The 25,428-nt window shown below is 46.1% G+C and overlaps 1 protein-coding gene across 3 annotated transcripts in view; it reads right to left on the bottom strand.

Annotated features, from left to right (window-relative positions):
* HSD17B3 (hydroxysteroid 17-beta dehydrogenase 3) overlaps positions 1-25,428 on the bottom strand; it is a 254,388-nt gene that overhangs the window by 93,161 nt on the left and 135,799 nt on the right. For 2 of the 3 annotated variants that reach the window (XM_073545951.1, XM_073545952.1), the window contains exons 2-3: positions 24,118-24,164; positions 5,912-5,987 (exon numbers count right to left, since the gene is read on the bottom strand). The exons of the other annotated variant lie outside the window; for it this stretch is intronic. In XM_073545951.1, the coding sequence (XP_073402052.1) occupies positions 5,912-5,987; positions 24,118-24,164 (123 nt within the window). The remainder of the gene's footprint in view (positions 1-5,911; positions 5,988-24,117; positions 24,165-25,428) is intronic. 3 annotated transcript variants of the gene reach the window in all.

Here is a 25,428-nt window from a genome sequence, read left to right as displayed (position 1 = left end):
GAACCTGCTTACACTTGGTGTAGTCGGCATGATGCAGTCTATGAATGCAGAGGCAGTAGACCAATCAGTCATGAGTACCCTAAGGTCCAGCTTACCACTGGGGCCATGCTCAGCAATCTCCCAAAATTCACGAGGAGCAGTTTAATGCTGTGGGACTTTTCTGAGCAGGTTAAAGGCATGTTGAGGATGCATTCTATGACCCCTACTATGCAAGCAGAGATTGTTGTGATGGCCCTGGACAGGGAGGCTAGATCTTCTGTAATGTTTTGGCCCCCTCACGAATGGGAAACTCTGAACAAGGTGTTGCGAATTTTGGAAGAGATACATGGGTATCACAATGAATTGCGGATTCGATTGTTTCGTCGAGTTCAGAGGGAGTGGGAGTCAGTGACTCAATACATTAATGCGCTACAAGAGGTGCACGCATCATCGACAAATGGGATGATGTGGGGTCAATAAGAGTGGGACCTCCTGATGTGATATTGAGGGACCAATTTGTGGTGGGCCTCAGAGACATATTGCTTAAGCAAGCTTTGTGGGAGCGCCTGCATACCAATCCGCGCATGAGCTTCTTAGAAATTGGGGCGGAAGCACGAGGAAGAACGCAGGAGCATGGGACAGCAGCCTTGGCAGGGATGGTCCAGAGCAATGAGGTACCTGCCTCACCTGCGGCTGAACCAGGATGGACCCGAGAAATCCGGAAGGAATTGCGGAAAATGCAGGAAGAGAGGTCCAGCCTCAGAATCGTCCCCAGTGCAGCTCAAAATACGCCAAAAGAAAGGAGTGATTCCGAGTTCCGCATATGCGTTGAACATCACCAGGGAGTGGGATGATCCCATACAGAATGGAATCCGACTTGTTTTAGGTGTGGAAATATTGGACACTATGCGCGAGGGTGTGCAAGACGGGGCGGTCCCTACCTCGGCAGCCTTTAAATTAGTGGGTTCCTTGGCTGGGTGACGCCGCCCAGAGCATGAGAGACCAATGAGGAGAGAGGGCAGTCCCGAAAGTTTAGTTTCCACGAGCCCTACCTTCGGCGCTGAAGTGAATGCTCAAGCTGTCCGTTGCTTGATTGATACTGGATTGCAAGTAACCACCATGCCGGAAGCGTAATTTAGACGTCATTTCCCAGAAGTGTCGTGGCGGAAGTGGGGCCCCGTGATTAGACTGATGGTGGCCAACCAGTTGCCCATCCCATTTGCAGGGATGGTATGGATGGAGACTAAAGTGTGCGGAAAGGATGTGGGCCGAAAAAGGGTCGTGTTGGTCACCAAAGACATAGGCAGCGAGCCTGCGGTGACTCTCAGGAAGAATGTACTGTAAGAATGCAAAACCCTTCTGATCAGTGAGCCGCAAGAGGCCTTCCTGGATCGTTGGAGCCCACAAATCCCCCAGAGAAAGGTATTTCAGCAACTGATATGAGCTGCCCAGTCCCAGGAAACATCAAGCGACAGGAAAGTACTGGGGAAGGTGATGGTTCCAGCAGCTGCTCAACTCATTCTACCGTCTGGTCAGACTGTGCTCACGTTGCTAGTACGAGCCTGTACATCTCTCGAAGGGGTGGACGTACAGATAGAGCCAACATCGGTGGAACAGGTACCCTCAGGACTCTTCGTAGGCCAGACATTAGCCACAGTCCATGATGGCAACATTGTGGTGCGATGCATCAACCTGGGAGAAGATGATCTCATTCTCCTGCCCAAGATTGAAGTGGCTCAGGTACTGGGAATGCCGGGAGAGTTGGTGCAACCGGAGGACGTACAGATAATGCAAGGAGATTCATGGACCGTAGCCAATGACACCGGAGCATCCGTCTGGAAACATGAAGGAGGGTCATTGAATCTTGGAGCAGATGCGGGCTGAATTGACGGGACTCTCACCAAAACAGGTGCAACAGGTGTACTGGAGTGATACTAGGAGGTCTTCGCTCACCATGATGATGACTTCGGGTGCACCACGAGATTCCCACGGGAAATGCTGCACTAGTCCGAGAAAGATGCCAACAGATACCGCCTCAGACGTACAAGGAAGAGATGCTAGCTCACATGTTGCAAAGTGGAGTCATACGGGAGAGTCAGAGCCCGTGGGCGGCTCCCATTGTTTTAGTTTGGAAAGATGACCGAACTCTGCGCTCCTTTTTTGATTACAGACGACTGAATGCTTGTACAGAGCGAGACTCCTACCCTTTGCCCAGAATTAAGAATTCGATGTCTGCCTTGGAAAGGTAAAGTATTGTTCCTCATTGAATCTGGCCAGCGGGTACTGGCAGGTGTCCATGACTGAACACAACCGGCCGAAGACGGCGTTCATTTTGCCAATGGGACTTTTTGAGTTTAATAGGACGCCCTTTAGCCTGACCAATGCTCCTGGGACATTTCAGCGGTTGATGGAAAGATCCTGGGAGACTTGAATTTCGAAGCAACAATCAGCTGTCTTGATGATATCATTGTCTATACGGCCACCTTTGAAGAACATCTCTGGCGGCTGGAGCAAGTGTTGAGTCAGCTGCAGAATCACGGCCTGAAAGTTAAACCCCAAAAATGTCACCTCTTTTGCAAACAAATTGAGTACCTGGGACACATCGTATCCGCCGAGGGAGTGAGACCTGTGCATGAAAATGTATCAGCGGTGCTAGAATGGCCCACCCAGAAAACAGTGAAAGACGTTTGGGCCTTCTTGTAGCTTACTGAGTATTACCGAAAGTTTGTAAATAATTTCACCCACCTCGCTAACCCACTCCTGGAACTAGTAAAGGGAGTCCCATCTGATTTGAAGAATCGAGCTATTCAGTGTGGAAGCTGCCAGGAAGAAGCCTTCAGAGTCTTGAAAATGGCCTTGACAGAGACCTCAATACTCGCTTATGAGGATTTCTCACAGCCCTTTAGTCTTCACAAGGATGGGAGTCTACATGGCCTGGGGACCATTCTATCGCAAATGCAGAAAGGGAAAGAAGGAGTGATAGCCTATGCAAGCCAGTCTCTTCATGACTCAGAGTGGAACCTGGATAACTACAGCTCTTTCAAGTTGTAACTGTTAGCGTTGGTGTGGGCAATGATTGAGAAGTTCGCAAAATATTTGTCGGGGTCCAAAGTCCTGGTGCGCACCAATATTAATCCCCTCGCTCACCTGGAAAATGCAAAATTGGGGGCCTTGGAACAATGATGGGTGGCCCGCATGGCAAAGTATTGGTACAAGACCACTTATCGGGCCTGGGCTGAGAATACACATGCTGATGCTCTCTCTCTCAAGAGACTCATGAGTGGCCTGAACGCGACTGAGATGAGAAATTGGAGGCAGAAGAGATTCCTAGTTTCCAGGACTTCGCCAGGTAGTTGGTGGTGACGCAGGGACAGATCGAAGAGACGTCTGGAGAATGGGTGCTGGGACAACCTCGGGAAGACTGGATGCAACTCTAGCAAGCGGATAAGGAACTTGCCCAGCTGAGACAGTCCTAAATCAACTTCCTAGCCGGCGTGAGAAAGACGCCCCATCCCCAGGGGCCCTGCAGATTCTGAGACAGCGGGAGAGGCTCCGGTTGGAAGATGGATTGTTACACAGCAGAGTGCAGTTAGTTAGAATTGGTGGTCCCTTGGCAAGTGGTGCTCCCGGAAAAATTGATCTTTGCAGTGGTGGTGGATGCCTATGAGAGAGGGCTCACTTTGGTCCAGAGAAGATGTTTCAGTGGTTGCAGAAGCTGGTGTATCACCCTCGATTGAGGACAGCAGTTGAAGAGGCTTGTCAAAAATGCCGGAGTTGCGAGCTAGCTAAACCTCCGGAGCAAAGAACTCCGATGCAGACCATTGTGACTTCTGCTCCGCTGGAGCTACTGTTGATCAACTACTTGGCCATAGGTCCAGCCCATCTCGGGTATGAACATTGCCTGGTGATGACCGATCACTTCACCAAGTTTGCTGTAGTGACTCTGACCCGGGACCAGACGGCTGAGTTAGCTGCACAGGCCATTTGCCGAGACTTCATCCGGGTGTACGGTTGCCCAAAAAGAATCCATTCTGACCAAGGTACGTGTTTCCAAGGACTGGTGATGGAGGAGCTACATCATTTGTACTGGATTGAGAAGTCAAGGACTATTCCCTACCAACCGCAGGGAAATGGGGCCTGCGAACGGTTCAATCAAACTATGATTCAGATGCTCCAAACACTGGAGGAAGATTGGCCAGAGTTTGTGGCTGAATTAGCTTTGGTGTACAACAATCGAGTGCAAAGTACAACAGGATACACTCTGAAAACCTTGCTGTTCAGGCGGATGGGACGGGAGATCACAGGGCTGGAGTTGGATCCGGAAGATTACCCGGAGACGGGGGTGTCTTCCTGGGTCCGGGAACATCGACACTGACCACAGACTCTTCATCGACTGGTGCAGATGAAGTTCCGTGAACTCCAGCACCAGGAACTGATGCCTATTCGAGGGACAGCTCTAAGGGCAGGAGATCGGGTGTTGATTCGGGACAAGAGGCCCGGGGAAAGCTGGAACATCGAAGGTAGAAGACTCCGCATCGAGTGAAACACCAAGTCTATCCTGACGGGCCGGTGTATAAAGTTCAACCCGAACGAGAAGAAGGAGCACCTACCCGTATAGTTCATCTCAGTATGTTGCAGCCCTGCTTGTGTTAGGGTCCTGAGAAGGGAGAAAGATTGCCAGACATCACTGAAGCACCCACTTCAACGGTTCTCGACTGTGATGAGAAAGAGGCACTCACCTCAGCCCCAGACTTGAATAATCGCAGGGAAATGTCCGGGCCTGAAGCAGCAGAGATGGCAGATTCGTCAGACCAAAATATTCTCTCGCCTCCTACCAGTCAACCTGAACTGCGCCGATTGGAGTGGACGACAGCTTGGGTGCCTCCTGCTCGTTATGAACAAGATCAATGCATTTGGCAACAAATTATTCAAGAAGTAGCAGAATGTGAACGTCCGATGAAGGAGCTCTCGCCTGTGGAATGGCATGTTAAAGGAGAGCGGGAGTGTAAGGTGGAAGACCAGGCTACGGGTACCTGCACAATGTCGGGTTCGGAATTGCTGTGGTTGCGTCCAGTGTTGCCGGGGGGAAAGAATGGGCAACCAGATAGGATCCATGACCTGGTGAGAGGGGGCGTGGCGAGACCCGGGGGAGAGCAGGAAGCGCAGCAAAAGAGTTTCAGTTTTCCGCCGGCAGAGAGAGAAAACAGGTGTGTGCCGCGCTCTGCAGAGAGAGAGCAGAGCTGTGTCCCAGCAGAGGCCACATGAGGGCCCCACAGAACCAGGGAGCTCCCAAAGCGTAGGGCGCTGAGCCAGAAAGCGTGTGGTGTTCGCATTGAGAAACGAGTGCCAGGTGCCGGATCGGAAGTTGTGTTCCCCCTTGTTAAAAGGCATGCGGTGGAGCACATACTGGATAGAGACTTCTACAGCATCACCTGCTGCGGCCTTACAGATTAATGGGCTAGGGGCACAACAGGCAAAACTGGAGACCGCCCGTTGCCACCAGAAGCTGGATCGTGTGTTGGCGAGTTACACCTGAAGATGCTATGTCGGCCGTTGCCGGTATTACAACGCTCATCAGACTGCATGCGATTGAAGAACGGATGAGTCACGATAAGTGGAGTCTAATAACAAGACTATAATCCTACTGTTAATTATCTGTTGCCTCCCTGCGAGGAGTTCCTTATTGTTATAATTAAATCACATTATTGTTAACCTTTGCTCTGCATTACTGCATCTCTGAACCTGTTTACACATATGTGAGGAAGATTTAAAAAATGGGTTACATACTACCACCAATTATTAAATAGAGATGTACATTGTTACTTTTTTCATAATCTGTGAATAAAGCTTCTAATGGAGGCTCCAGTACATAGCTGAACACAGCTTCATTATGTTAGATGTTATTCAAGTACAAAATGAATGAAAGAAATACCGATTTCCATCGCAATCTTCTGCATTTTTTCAAAGGTTCGGCTGATCATCACAATATTCATGCCACGATTTGCAAGCTACAAAAGAAGATGTTGCATATGTGATCAAGTGAATTAAATGAATACAAAAAAGGTGTAAAAGTTTGTTGTGAATATTCAAGGTCAGTGGCCAGTGACTGGCAACCTGGGAGATGCTCGAAACTCTCAGGTGTTCAAACTTTGGCCACTGGCCTGCTTATTATCTGTGTAATTTACCACAAACAGTTCTGTGCTTGCAGCTTGCTATCCAGCGGCACATTCAGCATACTTCTAATGCTCCATTTCTCTCAGAAAATTGTGCTTCACTTTTTGCAGCATAAAGTTGGCCATGTTCAGTCACTCTCATCCTTATAAACCACAATAGAAAGTAATGGGCACATGCTTCTGTGCTGCTGCCAAAAATGAATCTAGAACACTATATGTAATGTGCATTCAAAAACCCCATAATGTAGTGAATCTTTAACCACTGCTTTAGGTTGTGTTTGGTGCAATGAACAAAGATGACATGTGTATATAATTTACAAGAGGCAGTGAACTTATCAGTTTATTTGAACTTCATTATTATCAATATTCAGTAGTCAGGTGTGGGGAAAATGCTCCAAAATAAGAATGCTTATAAAATAGGTCTGACCCATTGAAGTGCGATATGGCCGTTGTCTGTCTCATTGAACCCATTGTTCTCTTCCTCTCCTCGATCCCTCCACTACAGGGATGTTTTAAAGGATTCGAATGAAGAAACCTCTTTTTCCTAAAGCTGTGAATGCCGCTAATGTTCCTTTTTTCACATGCTGCTGTACCTTCTCCCATTTGGACTTGCTAGCTGAGCACCACTGTATTACTGTCTTTCATGAGTTCCTCACCCTAACGTAACAATAGCATCAAGCCCATTCTCTCCTTGTTGAGAAATCAAAATCAAATCACTATTTAGTGTAACCACCCTTTGACTTCAATCCAGAATCAAAGCATTCATTCTTTTAGGTACACATCCATTCAGTTTTGGAAGGAGTTTGGCAAGGAGGTTGTTCCAAAAATCTCAGAGAACTAAATACAAATCTTCTGTGGATGAAGGTTTGCCCAACCCTTCAGTTACTTTGTATAGCCATAGATAGACTCAATGATATTGAGATCATAGTTTTGTGGGACTCATAGCTTCACTTACAGAATTCCTTGTTCTTCTTCACACTATAGATAGTTCTTAATGGTATTGGCTGTATATCTGGTGCTGTTCTGCTCCTGCAGAATAAATTGGAGCCAATCAGTCTCCTCCTTAATGGTTTTGCATGATGGATAAGTAGCTGCCTGTATTTCTCAGCATTAAGGAAACCATTAATCTTTAACAAATTCCCAATTTAATTTGCAGAAATGCAGCCCCAAACTTGCAAGCAACTTTGAGCATGCTTCACTGGTGCTTGCAGACACTCATGATTGTACTGCTCTCCAACCCTTTGGTGAACAAACTGCCTTAAGTTACATGCAAATATTTCTAATTTTTCCTCATCAGTCAAGAACACCTGCTAGCATTTTTCTTCACTCAGGTTCCTATGTTTTCATGCATACTGGAGTTTCTTGGTCTTGTTTCCATGTCAAAGGTGTAATTTTGGGGTGCAATACCTCCATGAAGACCACATCTGGTTAGACTTCTACAAACAAAAAGTAGATGGGTGAAACTGGATCCCACTGGTTGATGCCAGGTCTGAGCTGATGGTATTGCTGAACATCTTACAAATTGGAATGGAAGCAAGAATTGTGTATTTCATCTGCTGAACTAAGTTTCCTTGGCCGTTCACCACAACTACGGTGCACAACATATCCCATTTCTTAGTGCTTCTTCAAAAGAGCTTGTACATCTTGAAATCCCAGTCTGCTTTGATATCTTTGCCTGGGAGAAACCTTGATGATGTAGTATAACTACCATATAGTTTGTTGTGGTGGTCAGTCTTGTCAAGATGTTTGACCTGTGACATAGAATGGTCTTACACAACCTCAACCTTATAGCAGAGTTGGCTATACCTTACCCCATGTTTTATGCCTCTTACACAGATGTTTCTGATCAATTAATGACTGTGTTTCAACCTACATATAAAAATGATGATGATTCTGTCCTGTTTAGTATAATTGGTCACTCATACAACTGACTATAGTCCTACAAAATTCCTGACTTTATACAAGTGTACCTAGAAGAATTGATGCTGTTTTGAAGACATAGGGCGGTCACACCAAATATTCATTCAACGTAGACTTTTTTGTTCATTTACTGTGTGTTTATGTGATCATTAGTGTACCCAGCAACCAAAAATGCAAATTAACATCATTTCAGAAAAGAGCCCTTTTAAATAAGGCAAAGACATGAAGTAGCAGACAGCTATAAAAGAACTAGTGAAAATTACTACTACAGAGGTTTTTGGGTTTTTTTCACCATGTTCATTAAATGCTAAAACTAAACTGCCATTATGATTCTCCAGGTCATTACAAGTTCATAGACACCAAATATTTGTAGGTTATTTTTTATTTAAGTGGTAAAAAAAATTCCAAAGTTTCCTAAAAAAAAAAAAAAAAAAAAAAAAATCGTGTCATTTTCCGATACCTGTAGCGTTTCCATTATTTTATGCTTGCCGAGCTGACGTTTTTAATTTTACCATTTTAATGCAGATACAATCTTTTGATCACCCATTATTGTATTTTAATGTCGTTTTGAATTTTTTTTCTCGTTATGCCGTTTAGCGATCGGGTTAATTCTTTTTTATAGTGATAGTTCGGGCGATTCTGATGGCGGAGATACAAAATATGTTAATTTTTTTATTATTGTTTTATTTTGAATGGGGTGAAAAGGGGGTGACTTAAACTTTAATTATTTTTTTGATATTTTTAAAAACTTTTTTTTTTTTTACTTCTGGCATGCTTCAATAGTATCCATGAGAAACTAGGAGCTGCCATAACCCGATCGGCTCTACTACATACAGGAGATGATCATATCACCTGTATGTAGCAGAATTGCTGACTTGCTATGAGCACCGACCACAGGTGGCGCTCATAGCAATCTGGCATTGACAACCATAGAGGTTTGCAGGAGACCTTTGGTTGTCATGCTGACCCATCGGTGACCCGCGATCTGTGACAGGGGTCACTGATGGGCGGATTTACGGCTCGATTGCTGGAATCGCTTGTTAAATGCTGCAGTCAGAGTTTGACAGTGGCATTAAATGGGTTAATAGCCAAGGGTGAATCACGATTCCACCCGTGGCAGTTCCGAGCACATGTCAGCTGTTCAAAACAGCTGATGTGCTGGGAAAGATGTGGGCTCACCGCCGGAGCCCACATCAAAGGGAGGGAGTCCGACATCGGCGTACTATTATGCCTGATGTCAGAAAGGGGTTAAACTTTTGACCGTTACTGTATATACTAGATAGGAATGCTATAAAAAATAGAAGTGCTAATATAAATATAACTCAAAGTAATATTTGGTGAGGAGTTTTTGAAAGAACTCAGGAGTGAGATTGTTCCAGACATCTTGAAGAACTAAAAGCTCAGATCTTCTGTGGATATAGACATGAGCAACTTTTTTCTCTTCATGTAATCCCAGACAGACAAGATGATATTGAGATCAGGACTTTGTAGAGACCATATCATCACTTCAGACTCCATGTTTGTTTTTTGTGGTTAGTCCTTTAACCTCCATGATGACATCCTTCAGAAAAACTCTGCACGTGTGCCTAGAATAATTTATGCACTGATACTGTTTCAAAGGCAAGGTTTGGTCAAACCAAATTTTAGATTTTTTTCAGTTGCTCATATGCTTTGTAAAATAAATTATTAACACTTCCATTTTAGAAAACCTTCTTACTTTGCAGCATCTTTTACACATCTTGCTTAAAGTTTTGCATAGTATGGTATAGATATCTGCATATGTTGTGTCCTACGAATGGGAACAACCTGTAATGTATATTCCCTGTGTTGAGTTTTTTCCTCCAATCAGCAAAATTCCCTGTTGCTGCTAGGTAGAATTTGATTGTGTGAAGATTGTCCCTATGTCCCTCCTGTAGTTGGGCTCTGTATTAGGTTACTTCTCCCTTCTTCAGTTTAGTCTACAGCAGCCATTACTCTAGACATATGTGTACTGCCTTGTACAGATTACTCCTTTTAACCTACTGTTCATTGTAACTAATACAGGATTTTGGAAGAAAACGTCATCGTTTCTCCTGGTCTTTCTACAGTTGCATTTCTGGTGGAGTTAACCTATCTGCGGACGACCTGGTGGTGTGAGTACAAGTTACACAATTATCTAAGAACCTGATAGTTAGAACGCTTGAGACTTGCAGCCATCAGGAAGAGGCAGAATAATAAAAAGGAGTAGCTGTTACCAGGAATAGTATACAGCTGTAATCCAAGAAGAGGATTGTTTATAAGGCTAACTTAAAGTCACAACAACAGCAGCTTACATGGTTGCAGACATTCTCTTTGCTCTTCACCTCAGAAAATTGCACAGCTAAAAATTTAACCTGTTACTAAGAACAGATCACAGAATGTAATCCAGAGAAAGGATCATCTATAAGCTATTGAGAAGCTGCAGTTTTCATAGACTTGTATCACATTCTGTACTCTTCAGCTCATCTAGTTGCAACTTTGTATTGGTCTCCTTGACAACCAGGAGCAGAACAGCCCCCACCCTTACTCCTGCCACTATGTCCAAGACTAAAAGAACCCTTTCACTGCAAGTCCTGCAGCAGCAAGAAATGGAGGCATCCACCTCTACCACAAATGGTTTGGAAGGATCTGGCTGTACCAAGACAGGAGCAGACATAAAACATTTTTTCAGCGTCGCAAAGGCCTCTTTTGCGAGTGAGGACCAATTTCTCACATCCGCACCTTTGCATATTAGATCCGTGAGAGATTTGACCACTTGCGAAAACCCCCCTATAAATTTGCGGTAATAATTGGCGAACCCCAAGAAGCGCTGAAGACCCTTAAGATCTCGGGGTTGCACCCAATCCGCAATGGCCTGCACCTTCTTGGGGTCCATGCGAAAACCCTCACCGGATACAATTAATCCCAAAAAAGACAATTCTTGCACACAGAATACACATTTCTCCAATTTGGCATACAGATGATTTTCCCTCAGTCTTTGGAGAACAGTTCGTACATGTTCCAAATGAGAATGCTTGTTGGAGGAGTATATCAAAAGAGCATCTAAGTAGATAATGACAAAACGACCAATGAGATCTGAGAATACCACGTTGATGAAATTCTGAAATATGGCGGGGGCGTTGGTAAGACCAAACGGCATGACTAAATTTTCAAACAGTCCCTCGGTCGTGAGGAACGCGGTTTTCCATTCATCCCCCTCTCGGACCCTTATCAAATTATATGCCCCCCGAAGATCCAGTTTAGAAAACCACTTTGCCCCTGATAGTTGATTACATAAATCGGGAATCAACGGAAGGGGGTACGTATTCCGTACAGTAATCTGATTAAACTCCCGAAAATCGAGACAGGGATGTAACCCGCCATCTTTTTTCTTTACAAAAAAGAAACCTGCCGCCACAGGTGAGACTGAAGGACGTATGTGTCCTTTGCGCAGACTTTCAGCAATGTACTCCTTCATAGCCAAGCGCTCAGGTTCGGACAAATTAAACAGACGGGCTTTAGGTAATTTAGCCCCCGGGACCAGCTCAATAGCGCAGTCAAAGGGTCTATATGGCGGTAACATCTCGGCCTCGCTTTCGGAGAATACATCTTCGAAGTCCTTCAGGCATTCCGGAATACCTTCCAGCTCGACAGATGATCCAGACACAGATTTAACAGGTTCAACCAGCAGTGCGGGTTTATCACATAACTTAAAATCATTAAACCCCCATTGAACAATCTCCCCCATTTTCCAGTTAATAACTGGGTTATGGCGTTGTAACCAGGGCATGCCCAACACCAACCCTGCAGGTAGATTGTCCAGAACAAAGCAACTTAGGTTTTCCACATGAGTAGCGCCCACTCTGAGCGAAAACAAGTCAGACATAAAGAGAATTCCCTCCTTAGTGAGGGGAGAGGAGTCAATGGCCATCACCTTGATCGGAACCTTGAGCCTAACTGTCCCTATCTTGCAGTGTGTGACCAATTGGGAGTCAATGAGATTAATCGATGACCCGCAGTCCACGAAGGCTGTAGAGGAAAAAGAACTACCGTCCACAAACAGTTCCACAGGCAGTAACACTTTAGAAAACGAGGAAAAGGGTACCTGAGGGTCTGAGTAGTCTCCCCGTTGACTACCCAGACCTAGTCGTTTCCCGCCGACCGGGTTGAAGTCGGGCATCAGGACACTCCCTTTTCCAATGTCCCGTTTTACCACAGTAAAAGCATAACTGCTTGTCCTTCCGGCGTTTCCTCTCCGTATCCTTCAGGGAGAGGGCGCCTACATCCATGAGCTCAGGGGCAGTCTCTTTACCACTGGGGAACAATGGAGTCTCCACCTGCATCACCCCTCTGGCCCGCAGCCTGCGGTCCATCCGGACGGCCTGGGTCATGGCGTCCTTGAGAGAGTTAGGTGGGGGATGTAATGCCAAGGCATCCTGCAGCCGCTCGGACAAGCCTCTGCGAAAGAGTCCTCGGAGTGAGGCGTCGTTCCAAGAGACCTCTGCGGCCCAGCGGCGGAATTCAGTACAAAACCACACAGCTGAGTGTTTCCCCTGACAGACGCTCATCACCATGTCCTCTGCCAATTGCACTCGATCAGGCTCATAAACATGCCCGAGGGCCTCAAAGAATGCATTCACAGACACTCTCTCAGGGGCAGTGGGAGAAAGAAAGAAAGCCCAAGCTTGTGGGGACCCTCTTAACAGAGACATAATGACCCCAACCTTCTGACTTTCGCTCGCAGAGGAATGTGGTCTCAAACTAAAAAAAAGTTTGCACCCCTCCATGAAGACCCTGAACTCCTTTTTGTTTCCAGAAAAAAAGTCAGGCAGTTTAACAGGTGGTTCTGGGGACACCAAAACAACATCACTCGCCCCAGCCCCCAGAGACCCAACAGCTAAAGCCCCCCGCACTGTCTCAGAAACCTGCTGCTGAGAACGAGCCAGAGCTTGCTGCTCCAGAGATAAACCCTGAAACATCTGACTCAGACTATTCATCTGGTCAGCCAGAGACTGAATGGGATCCATAACTCTCTGCATAAAAAAACCCAAAAAACTTAATGGTCAGTTATAATGTCAGGGTCCTGACAGCGCTGGCGTACAGCCTCCACTAAGCAGGGACTCACCCACGCCGTAGGGACCTCTGGGGACAAGAACAGCCGGAAAATAAAGATGCACAGGACCTGAAAGTAGAAGTTTAGCAAGCTGGCACAGAACCTACAGTCATGTGACTGCAAAGGGGCGGGGCTTAGCGTCCTGCTTTCAGAGAAGGTAGAAAACTCAGGGTCGGGCAAAGAGGACGTCATGCACAATACAGGCAAGCGAGGTACAGGAGGGATAAACAGACGGGAGGTCAGACAAAGCCAAAGGTCATACACAAGATATCAGTAAAGTACCAGGGACAGAACGGATTAGGCAGGGCCAAGCAGAGATCAAAACCAAACAGACGTAGAAGGTACCAAGCAGAATCCAAAGCAACATCCAGAGAACAGACCGAGTCATACACAGAGAATCATGCAACCAGAACACAGCACTAACACACTCAGGGGTCACCACACAATGCCAAGGGCGAAAGTATAACTGACGGGGGATGGATGCTTCCTGATGCTATAAGAAGCCTCCCCAGAACCAATGAGAGGCCACAATAACTGGTCTCAGGTGTGCAGGTGAGAGTCTGCACTGAGATCAGAACATTAACCCCAGAAGTGCCAGTCACCCAGCACTGGTATCATGACAAGAACTTCTCACAGTTCACAGTCGAAGATCCAAACGATCAACCAATCCTACATGGAATGTCAAAGAGAACCTAGAATCCACCAAAAGTTAATTGCTACACCACACAACTTTCCTATGGAAAGTGTGCTGAACGAAATGACTGTCTTAACTGTGCCCAGATCTCACAAGTTACCACCAGAGGGACAGAGGGAGCCCTTGAACAATTGCACTCTGCATCTCAGTCTAAGGCTAGTTTCACATTTGCATTTAAGGCCACAGCGTCGGCCTGCGCACGGCTGCTGCTAAGCCCTGCCCCCTGCCGTGCCTCTGCCAGTAGCTCCACCTACGGGCAATTTGGCGCTGGTCGGCGCAGCGTCAAAAGGACGCATGCGCCACCAAACGCATACCTGCGCACGGCCTGCGTCCCCAGCGCTAAAGATAGGGGACGCAGGACGCATGCAGCGTCATGCACCCATAGGCGGAGCTACTGGCGGAGGCACGGCAGGGGGCGGGGCTTAGCGGCGGCCATACGCAGGCCGATGCTGCGGTCTTAAACGCAAATGTGAAACTAGCCTTATAAAGACACTTGTAAAAAATACATCTCTACTCTGCTGAAATTAAATATGCCAGAGTCTCTAAAGGAACTTCAGGACTTCCACAGCTCAATGCCGAACGAGACTGCACCGTGCATGACATTGTGGACAATACAGAAGCAAAAATCACACAAATGTCAGAATCGGCATCGCACAGATCCAGGTCCGTTAGGAGCTCAAAGCACTCAGTCAAGTAAAGTTCATCTAGGTACTCAACCCTTAGTGAGCAATTCATAAGAGCACGTGCCGAAGCAGAATCTATGAAAGTGCAAGCCATTTTCACCCAAAGGAAGGCAGAGAGGGAAGCGGAATCTGCACGCAAGAAAACAGAGCTGGAAACTGAATCTGCAAGCAAGAGAGCAGAGATGGAAGCTGAATCTGCACGCAAGAAAGCAGAGATGGAAGCTGAATCTGCATGCGAGAGGGTGGAAAGAGAAGCCCTTCAGAAGGAATGTAAACATGCAGCAGCCATGGAAAAGCTAAAGGTCTTCCAGCAAGCCCTAGGTGGGAGCCAAGAAGGCAGCCTCAATGTTAGGCGTCGGGTTCCTGCAGCTGCACAGCAGGAATCCAGAGCCATGCAGCCAGCAGTCTCCCATTCCCCTCCAACCTCTCTGGGACCTGCACAGCAATCTCAGCGATCCAGACGCCCTGCTCAGACCAGTTCTCTGGGTCTGGTTGTTGCTGCCACCTCTGGACCAGCAATAGTAGCCTGCTCTGCAGCAAGCCACTCCAGAGGCTAAGTCCTCTCACCGCGCTACTGGGCATGCTCACGAGACAATCTCCCAGTGGAGATCGGGAGTCACGTGCTCAGGTCCTTCTCCTGATCTGATTGGTCCATCTCAGAGATTTGGAAGGTCCCGGAAGAGCACGGCTATAATCGCTAGTATAGACTCTAATTGCTATCTGTGTGAATGATGATTAATGCATGTGCCTGTGAATGACTCATTAAGATCCCCTCCCTCTGATATTACGTGTGTGGATAGGGACTTATTCATAGAGTCAGCGCCAGTCAGTGGCGCGCTACAGGCCACAGTTCACATCTTACAGCACTAGCGTCCGACAGTGCGCCCCTTCTTGGGCATTGTCGTGTGGCGGCTGAGTCGATCGCCGCGCTGCAGTCAGCAGCACTTATTGGCGTCCGTGGTAGCGACGCCACACGCACGGTAGGTTTAGACGGACATTGACCCTGAGTCTTGGGCCTAGTCCTGTGACCGTATACCGTGTGTGCTCACCGCTGAGACCTGTGAGGTCAACAGGCTCGGCATTTATGTTTATAATTTAGGCGTCTCTGTGAGGTTAACAGAGCTCGCCAGCGCACGTCGGGTGACGCATAACCCGCGTGTGTTATACCGCCATATAGCGTGTCTGCCATTATATAGCAGCAGTTTTGCACGGTGGACCCCGGGCGGCAAACGCACTGTTATTTAATATTTAGTGTGTTCCACCATCCCTAACTCTCAATTTGTGCAAATTCGACACGGAAGACTCACTTACGTGCTGAGCCAAGCCAGCGAACCTCTGACCACCAACAACATTCCCGTCAGTACCGACCCCTCTCCAAAGCATCAAGATGTCGATCCGCCTGCAGCTCCCAGCTTTCAAGGTCAGTCCAATGTGCCACAAACATTCAAACCCGAACCTCCTTCATGCTTCAATACACAGCCAGATCCTACACCCCAGCAAAGCCATATAGCTCCAGTCGCATCTTTGGCAGAAACTATTCTCAGTAAACCGTTACTGTACTAAATACTTATGCGTATCCATACTATCCTACATTTCTAAGTCAAGATACTACAGACCATATGAACAGCGCTACTCAGCCAGCAATTATCTTCCCAAAGTCAGAAAACCAACATGTCTGACTATGCAAGGCACATGGTTCACCGTAAACTTACTAAGACCGGTCTCACAAGGTTCGATGATCAAACAGAGAACTGTAGAGGTTGGAAATGTGCATTTAAAGCCGCAATTAGTGACCTTGGCATCACTGCTGCTGAAGAGCTGGTTCTGCTAATCAGGCGGCTCGGACCTCAATCCACAGAGTGGGTCAAGAGGCTCAGATCCGTCAACATCAGTAATCCAGCAGCTGGTCTCATGGCTGCATGGGAAAGACTAGAACATAGCTTTAGCAGTCCCGAAACTATAGAGAATGCATTGTTCAAGCTACTACAGGATTTCCCCAAAATATCCGGCAAGGACAGTTCATAATTCCTAGAGCTTGGTGACCTGCTCTTAGAGCTCCTGTTAGCCAAGGCAGACACGCACCTACCTGGCCTCAGCTACCTGGACACCGCTCATGGGGTAAAACCCAGAGTTGCCAAGTTACCCTACAACATACAAGAAAGGTGGACCATACGAGGGTCAAACTACAATACCAAATGTCTTTTCCTCCCTTTTCCTATTTCTGTGACTTCATCAAGGAGATTGCAGAGTGCAAAACCGAACCCAGCTTCTGCTATAATGAATCCAGCGGCTGTGCGTCATCTCCTAAGTACGAGAGTTCGTGCTCTCACAACAGTAACCGCAGCGGTCCGGTGTCTGCAAAAAAGACAGAAGTTCTGCCTACACCGACATCAGCGCCAGACAAAGACAATGAAGGTGAGAAGGTGGAAAATCTGAACCGCCAGTGTCCACTTCACCAACTGCCACATCCCCTGAAGTGCATCGGCTTCAGGAAGAAACCCCTTCAAGAACAAAAGGAGCTCTTGAAGAAGATTGGAGTATGCTTCAGGTGCTGCGCCGCTACTGAACATCTTGCAACGGTCTGTGTCATCCCTATCAAGTGTCTAGAGTGCAACAGCGAAGACCACGTACAAGCGCTCCATCCATCACAGCCTGACTGCGTCTACACCTTCTCCCACCACAAGCCATGGCGGGGAGCGTTCAGACCAAGTGACAAGCCATGTTGCGGTATCATCCTCTTGCACCGAAGTCTGCAGAGAAGGTCTTCGAGATAAGTCCTGCGTGAAGGTTGGCCTGACAAGGGTGTACCCAAGGGTCATCCAGAGAAGGCAGTCAAGGTGTACCTTAGTCTGGACGACCAGAGCAAAAAATCACTAGCCAGGTAAGAACTTGTTCGACTTAAAAGGAGATGTCTATCCCTACACCTTGGGCACCTGCAGCGGAATTATAAAAACCTCTGGAAGAATGGCCAGTGGCCTCACAATAACTTCTCTTGAGAAGGACGCCATGGAGATACCACTACCCACGCTTGTTGAGTGTAACCAAATACCATTCAACAGGGAAGAAATCCCAACGCCAGAACGCCAATCGCTCTTTAGCATCCTCATCTCAGAATGATAGCCAAAGAGATGCCACCCATGAACGACAAAGCAGACATCCTAATTCTCCTTGGAAGAGACATTATACGACTGCACAAGATGCGTCAACAAATCCACGGACTACTCAATGAACCATACGCCCAGTGCCTCAAGCTAGGCTTGGTCATCATCAACATCTGTAGTGACCAGACAAAGGATCCAAACAACATCTCCTCTTACAAAACCCTTATCACATCAGATGACCATGACTTGTCCCCCCAGTCATACCCACGTCACTACTGGGTGAAGGAGAAGTCAAACGACACTAAGTGGCAGCATCAACCATCTGACAATTCAAGTTTACTTTATCCTCGAGACTACAACCTCGAGACAACAGTATCCTTCAACCAAGTCACATACCATAGAAGAAATCAGGACAAAGGCACAGCTGTATGACCTCGGGTTAATGAAGCTGCACACACTTCAGGGAATACGGGTGCCACTTCCAAGGAAAATAGTCTGTATATCCATAGAGAAGTGCACCTGTTGAGGCGCAATCTAAGCGCGAAATGATCGTCGTCTGTATTTGCTCCATCGTAGCCTCCATAATCCTTAAATGGAAAAAGTTTGGGACCACCAGAAGCCTTCCTAGACCTGGTCGTCCAGGCAATCTGAGCAATCGTGGGAGCCTTGGTGAGAGAGGTAAAGAAGAACCCCAAGATCACTGTGGCTGAGCTCCACAGATGCAGTAGGGAGATAGGAGAAAGTGCCACAAGGTCAACTATCATTGCAGCCCTCCACCAGTCGGGCCTTTATGACAGAGTGGCCCAACGGAAGCCTCTCCTCCTCTCCTCAGTGCAAGACATATGTTATGTTTACACATAAGGAGATGCACTGTGGAGACCGGAGTAGTGGGGGAATGAGGAGAGGTGAGTATATTTTTTTTTTTAAAATCAGTGAGTACGTTGTGGCCATAATACTGGAGGACTATGGGGTGGACATTATACCGTATGGAGGCTGCATTATACCTTATGGGGGCTGCATTATACTCTATCAAGGACTATGGGGTGCATTATACTATTTATACTAAATGAGGGCTGCATTATACTCTATCAAGGACTATGGGGTGCATTATACTATTTATACTAAATGGGGGCTGCATTATACTCTATAAAGGATGATGGGGAGTGCCTTATACTATATGGGTGCTGCATTATACTATATGGGGACTGCATTATACTCTATCAAGGACTACACACTGAGTATTATACATGTACTACATGAGGAGTACATTATACTACATGTAATATATGGGGCTGCATTAAGCTCTATCAAGGACTATCAAGTGCATTATACTATGTGTACTACATGAAGGCTGCATTATACTATATCAATGACTATGGGGTGCATTATACTGTATGGAGGACTAAGGGGAGTGCATTATGCTGTATGGAGGACTACAGAGACTTTATTATACTATATGAAGGACTATGGGGTGAATTATACTATGAGAAGTGCATTGTATTATATGGAGGACTATATGGGGTGCATTATTCATTTATTTATTTATTTAACTCACTTATATAGCACCATTAATTTCACAGCACTTTACAGACATTATCAGAACTGTCCCCATTAGGGCTCACAATCTAGATTCCCTATCAGTATGTCTTTGGAGTGTGGGAGGAAACCGGAGAACCCGGAGGAAACCCACGCAAACACTGGGACAACATACAAACTCCTTGCAGATGTTGTCCTTGCTGGGATTTGACCCACCGTGCTGCCCTATAATACAATATAGAGGACTATTGGGTGCATTATACTGTATGGAGGACTATGGGGTGTGCATTATACTATATGAAGGACTAAGAGGAGTGTATTACACTATATGGAGGACTTTGGGGAGTGCATTAAACTGTATGCAGGACTATGGGGCACATTAAACTATGTGGAGGACTATGGGGCACATTATACTATATGGAACACTATTGGGTGCATTATACTATGTGGAGGACTATGGGGTGCATTCTACTAAATGAGCAAAGTGCTGCCTATGTATAGAGTGATTGGATTGCTTATGCCGGTACAAAAATCATTGGCCTCAGCAGCACATCGCCCAGTGAAAACTGCAGATATACTGCTGATAACATGATACTGCATGAGGACCGATGGATCTACTAGTGATCATTCTGTGCCTATCATTCTTCCTCAGCCAGACTAAAAAGGCCAGGAAAAGAGCGCTGAACCACTTGAATATCGTTGGTCACGCTCATTTAATGGCCTGAATTCAGGGCATGTAAATGCAACCGAAATGTTTCTGTGTGATGGTAATGTAATACCATGGCCGCCGGGGGGGGTAGCTTCTGCGGCCGCTCCAGTACTCACTGTGCTGGAGGCTGTTTCATCTCCGGTATGCTGTCCACTTTGGGGACCTAAATGACTGCAGACTGAGATTGGAAACAACTTAAGCAACGCAGCTTTATTCTCTTCAGGGCACAGCACGTCCACAACGGGTACAGGACTCTTTACTCGGTAACAGCTATACATCTTCATCTACAGCACTACTTCACTTCTTCCTTCACTTCACATGTATGAACCACACAGAAAAGCTGACACGTCACAGGGAGCACGATGAACACGGAACACTTCCCTTCTTTCAGAGCCCAACTTCAGCCACGAAGGTACCTGACTTATCCGTTACAGCTCACCCCTTTACGGCACTGTTGCTCCTGTTCGTGTCCTAGGTTCGCAGCTCACTAGACTCTCCTCAAAGCTCCTGTACTCCAGCTGCTACTTCCACAGGGGGCTCTCCCACGGACCTCCCTGGCTTGCACTACTCCAGTCACGGGCTGGAATCAATAGACTGGCTTGGGTTGTCACTTCAGCTCTTACTTGCTAGGTGACTTGACCACTGAGACTCCTTCTTCCGTCTCCTTAGTCCTACAGTTCCCAGTCTCTAACTGCAAGACCTCCAGTACCACGACATACTGGCTACTACTATAGGCATATGCTGTTCTTCACTTCTGTCCAGTGTAGCTACCCCCAGTTCAACTAACTCATGAGGGAAAAAACATCTTTTTGTCTCTCACTAACCACTCCTCTCTGTTTCCCTCCTAACAGCCTTCTCACTAGTTGAGCTCAGTGCCCCCATCTAGTGGCCCTCTTGTAATACTACAACTAACTAACTAATGTGTGGACGCAAACACACACACACAACATACATACAACACACAGCTAATACACAATAATTTTAGTATTTACAGAGCGAGGCCCTTGACCTCCTTACATACATAATATATTAGTACAGATGTTGACTCAATTTTTGCAACCTTGAAACTGATCCAGAAAATGAATTATTTCTCCTAGAAAATTATTGCAATTACACGTTTTGTTATACACATGTTTATTTCCTTTGCGTGTATTGGAACAATGCAAAAAAACTGAGAAAAAAAAGCAAATTGGATATGATTTCACACAAAACCCCAAAAATGGGAGGGACAAAATTGCTGGCATCCTCAACTTAATATTTGGTTGCACACCCTTTGGAATAAATAACTGCATTCAATTGCTTTCAATAACTATTAACAAGCTTCTTACACCTCTCAAATGGAATTTCGGAGCACTCTTCTTTTGCAAACTGCTCCAGGTCTCTCATATTTGAAGGGTTCCTTCTCCCTACACAGTTTTAAGACCTCTACACAGGTGTTCAAAGGGGTTTAGATCTGGACTCGTTGCTGGCATCCAAGAACTCTCCAGCACTTTATTTCTATCCATTCCTGGGTGCTTCTTGAAGTATGTTTGGAGTCATTATCCTGCTGAAAGACCCATGACCTAGGACACATGTAGAGTCGGTGGGCTGGACTGGGGGGTGGTCCCTCTCTTTACCGCGCACAGACAAAACAGAGACAAGATGGAGGCAGGTTCTGGGTGCAACAGGTCCAAGTTTTTTCGTGCTCTTGCCGTCCGACTGACGGTCTTCACAAGGCGACACAGTATCTTCCTGACAGCCCTCCGTGTTCAGGGCCGCTACCCACACCGTACTTTTCACCCGAGACGTACATGTACGTCCTGTACCTTTTCCACTCTTCGACGCTCCTGTCAGCTCCGTCACTGTGGCTGCCGTAGGCTTGTACACCAACAGTAGTTTCACTGGTCAGGCGTTGTGTCAAATACTGTGTCCAACACCCAGTGTCTCGTCTTTACTGCGGTTCTTCCTGTCAGGACCACCCCCATGACTTTCTCTCTCCTCAGTCCCCCTGGTACGGTTTTCGTCACAGTGCACAAACTGTCGTAGTCCTCCTGTCACTGGAGCTCCCCCTGGGGACTGGAACTTTCTGGAACCCTCCTGTCAAATTTATATCAAACCTGGTTTCTTGTAACTCCGCCCCCATGACCAACGGTTTCCTAAGCCCTAAGCTGATGTCAAGTCCTTTACTCACACTCCTCCCTGCCCTCTAATGGTCAACCCAAGGTACTGCACATCCACTACACTTTCTCAGCTGTTTCCCCACTGTAGTAACTGTAACCTATCTAAGCTGTGCAACCCTTCCTTCCTCTATTCTGACAAGTCCGCCCGTCCGTCAGGTCACCTTCCCTACACACAAACCAAGTTTTCTGACACTGGGCACTACATTGCGACTCAAAATTCTTAAATTCTTTGGTAATCTTCAGATTTCATGATGACTTGCACAAAGTCAAGGCACCCAGTGCCAGGGGCAACAAAACAGCCCCAAACATCTTTGAACTTTTAATATATTTGACTGTAGGTACTGTGTTCTTTTCTTTGTAGGCCTCATTCTGTTTCTGATAAACAGTAGAATGAGGTGCTTTACCAAAAAGCTCTATCTTGATCTCATCTGTCCCCAAGACACTTTACCAGAAAGATATTGGCTTACTCATGTACATTTTGGCAAACTGCAGTCTAACTATTTTATGTCTCTGTGTCAGCAGTGACGTCCTCCTGGGTCTCCTGGCATAGCATTTCATTTCATTTAAATGTGGATGTGTAACAAGGTGGTGGTAGTCATGGGCGAGTCCACTAGGTCACAGTCAGTGAGCACCCCGGCCCCTTGCACATGAAAAGACAGATCAAGTCCCAGCCCAATGGCACAGTTAGTTATCTCTGGCACACAGTTGCTCTCCATACTGGAACAGCGTCCTCCGGATGCACCACACATCACACTTCGGTTCCAACAGTAGCAAACTTTTAATAACGATGAAATAAGGGAGATAACACTTCCTGCACTGTCCCTATCCAGATATGTTGCTTCATCAGCTCCTGTCCGGTTCCTAGGAGCAAACAGTCCTTCGGTAGGCACTTACACAGTCCCAGTGCTCGTTCCTGCTGCCTTGCAGTCCTTGGCAGCACTTTCTCCCCTCCAGGGGTATATTATGCTCCCGAGCAAGCAGAGCGTTCTGCCCAAGGCAAGCCTGCCTGGCACTGACTGGGAATAGGAACTTCCTGCTCCTTTGAGGCTGCTAACCCAGCCCCCTTAGTTAACTCTTCCTATCCCTGAACTAACCATATACTTGTCATATATTACAGTACACACAGTAATAAAACATTAAGACAATATCAGATATACAAACACGACACATTAATAATACAGTAATACATCATATTAACATATTAGTTTATAGCCAAACCATCAGGGCACCGTATGGGGCACACATTCCCAGCATATAGGAGAGAGGAGGCAAATGAGTGTCCCCAGCAACCTCCTTGCAGATGTATAGATCCTGCTGACACTGATGCACCCTGAGCCTGCAGGGCAGCTTGAATTTCTTTGGATCTTGATTAAGGCTGTTCCACTATCTGGATTATCTTGCGTAGCAACCTTTCATAAAATTTTCTCTGCTGACCACGTCCAGTGAGATTAGCTACATTGCCATGGGTTGTAAACTTATTGATTATGTTGCATACTGTGGACAAAGGAAAATCAAGATCTCTAGAGATGGACTTGTAACCTTGAGATTGTTGATATTTTTCAACAATTTTAGTTCTCAAGTCCTCCTACAGGTCATTCTTCTCTTCTTTTTGATCTCCATGCTTAGTGTGTCACACACAGTCACACAATGCAAAGTTTGAGTGAACTTCTCCACTTTTATCTGGTTTCATTTGTGATTTTTCATATTGCCTATACCTGTTACTTGCCACAGGCGAGTTTGAATGAGAATAACATACAGGAAACAAAGTTGTTTACCCACAATTTCGGAAAAGTGCCAACAATTTTCTCTGGCCCATTTTTGAGGTTTTGAGTGAAATTATGTTCAATTTGTCTTTTTTTCTTCAGTTTGTATTGTTTCAATACAAATAAAGGAAATAAACATGTGTATGTGTATAACAAAACAAGTGTAATTGCAATAATTTTCTGGGAGAAATACTTCATTTTCTGGAACAATTTCAAAGGTGCCGACACTTTTGGCAAATATTTAGAAATAAAGACTGATTATTAAATTTAAAGCTAACTAAAAGACTCACCTCAACTGAGTATGCTTTACCGATACCATCTCCAGCCCCAGTCACAACTAGGAGAGAAAGCAGACACCATTACTCATTGTAGGTGCATTGCTTCTGAACAGAAAAGAATCTGGAAGAGTTTACCTACAGGTGCATCTGACAAAATTAGAATATCATCAAAAAGTTAATTTATTTCAGTTCTTCAATGCAAAAAGTGAAACTCATAGATTAGATAGAGTCATTACAAACAGAGTGATCTATTTCAAGTGTTTATTTCTGTTAATGTTGATGATTATGGCTTACAGCCAATGGAAGCCCAAAAGTCATTATCTCAGTAAATTAGAATACTTTATAACACCAACTTGAAAAAATGATTTTAAAATCGGAAATGTAGGCCTTCTGAAATGTATGTTCAGTAAATGCACTCAATACTTTGTCGGGGCTCTCTTGCAATCAATTGCTGCATCACTGCCGCGTAGCATGGAGGTGATCAGCCTGTGGCACTGCTGAGGTGTTATGGAAGTCCAGGTTGCTTTGATAGCAGCCTTCAGCTCATCTGCATTATTGGGTCTGGTGTCTCTCATCTTTCTCTTGACAATTCCCCATAGATTCTCTATGGGGTTAAGGTCAGTTGAGTTTGCTGGCCAAACAACCACAGTGATACTGTTGTTTTTAAACCAAGAATTGGTACTTTTGGCAGTGTGGACAGGTCCCAAGTCCTGCTGGAGAATGAAATTTCCATCTACAAAAGGCTTGTTGACAGAGGGAAGCATGAAGTGCTCTAAAATTTTCTGGTAGGCGGCTGCGATGATTTTGGTCTTGCTAAAACACAGTATACCTATACCAGCAGATGACATGTCTCCCCAAACCATCACTGATTGTGGAAACTATCCACTAGACCACAAGCAGCTTGGATTGTCTGTCTCTCCACTCTTCCTCCAGACTCTGGGACCAAGGTCTATTGTAAGTTATCCACTATCAATGATGGTTTCAGGAGCCATGTCATCTGCTGCTGTAGATCCTGTTAGGAGTCAGATTTCTGCCTCTCCTTTGCTGAAATCTAGATCTTCACATTCTGCAGTCTCCTGCTCCTCATCTGCTGTAGAGGAGACTGCAGAGGAGATTGCCTTGCGGCAACTCTCTCCAGAGGCTAAGTCCTCTACTCCTGCGTCTGAGCATGCTCATGGGACGAACTCCCATTGGAGTTCGGGAGTCAGGTGTTCAGGTCCTGTGTCGGATCCCATTGGCTCCTCTTGGAGACCTAGAGATTTCCGGAAGGTCCCGTTCGCTATAAAAAGCGCGCATGGCTGTTCCGCCATGCGCTAGTATAGC

Source organism: Dendrobates tinctorius, unplaced genomic scaffold, assembly GCF_039654945.1.
Source record: "Dendrobates tinctorius isolate UK_male_01 unplaced genomic scaffold, ASM3965494v1 ptg000144l, whole genome shotgun sequence".
In the NCBI taxonomy this organism is placed as follows: Eukaryota; Metazoa; Chordata; class Amphibia; order Anura; family Dendrobatidae; genus Dendrobates; species Dendrobates tinctorius.
This window is presented reverse-complemented; position numbering and strand designations above follow the sequence as displayed.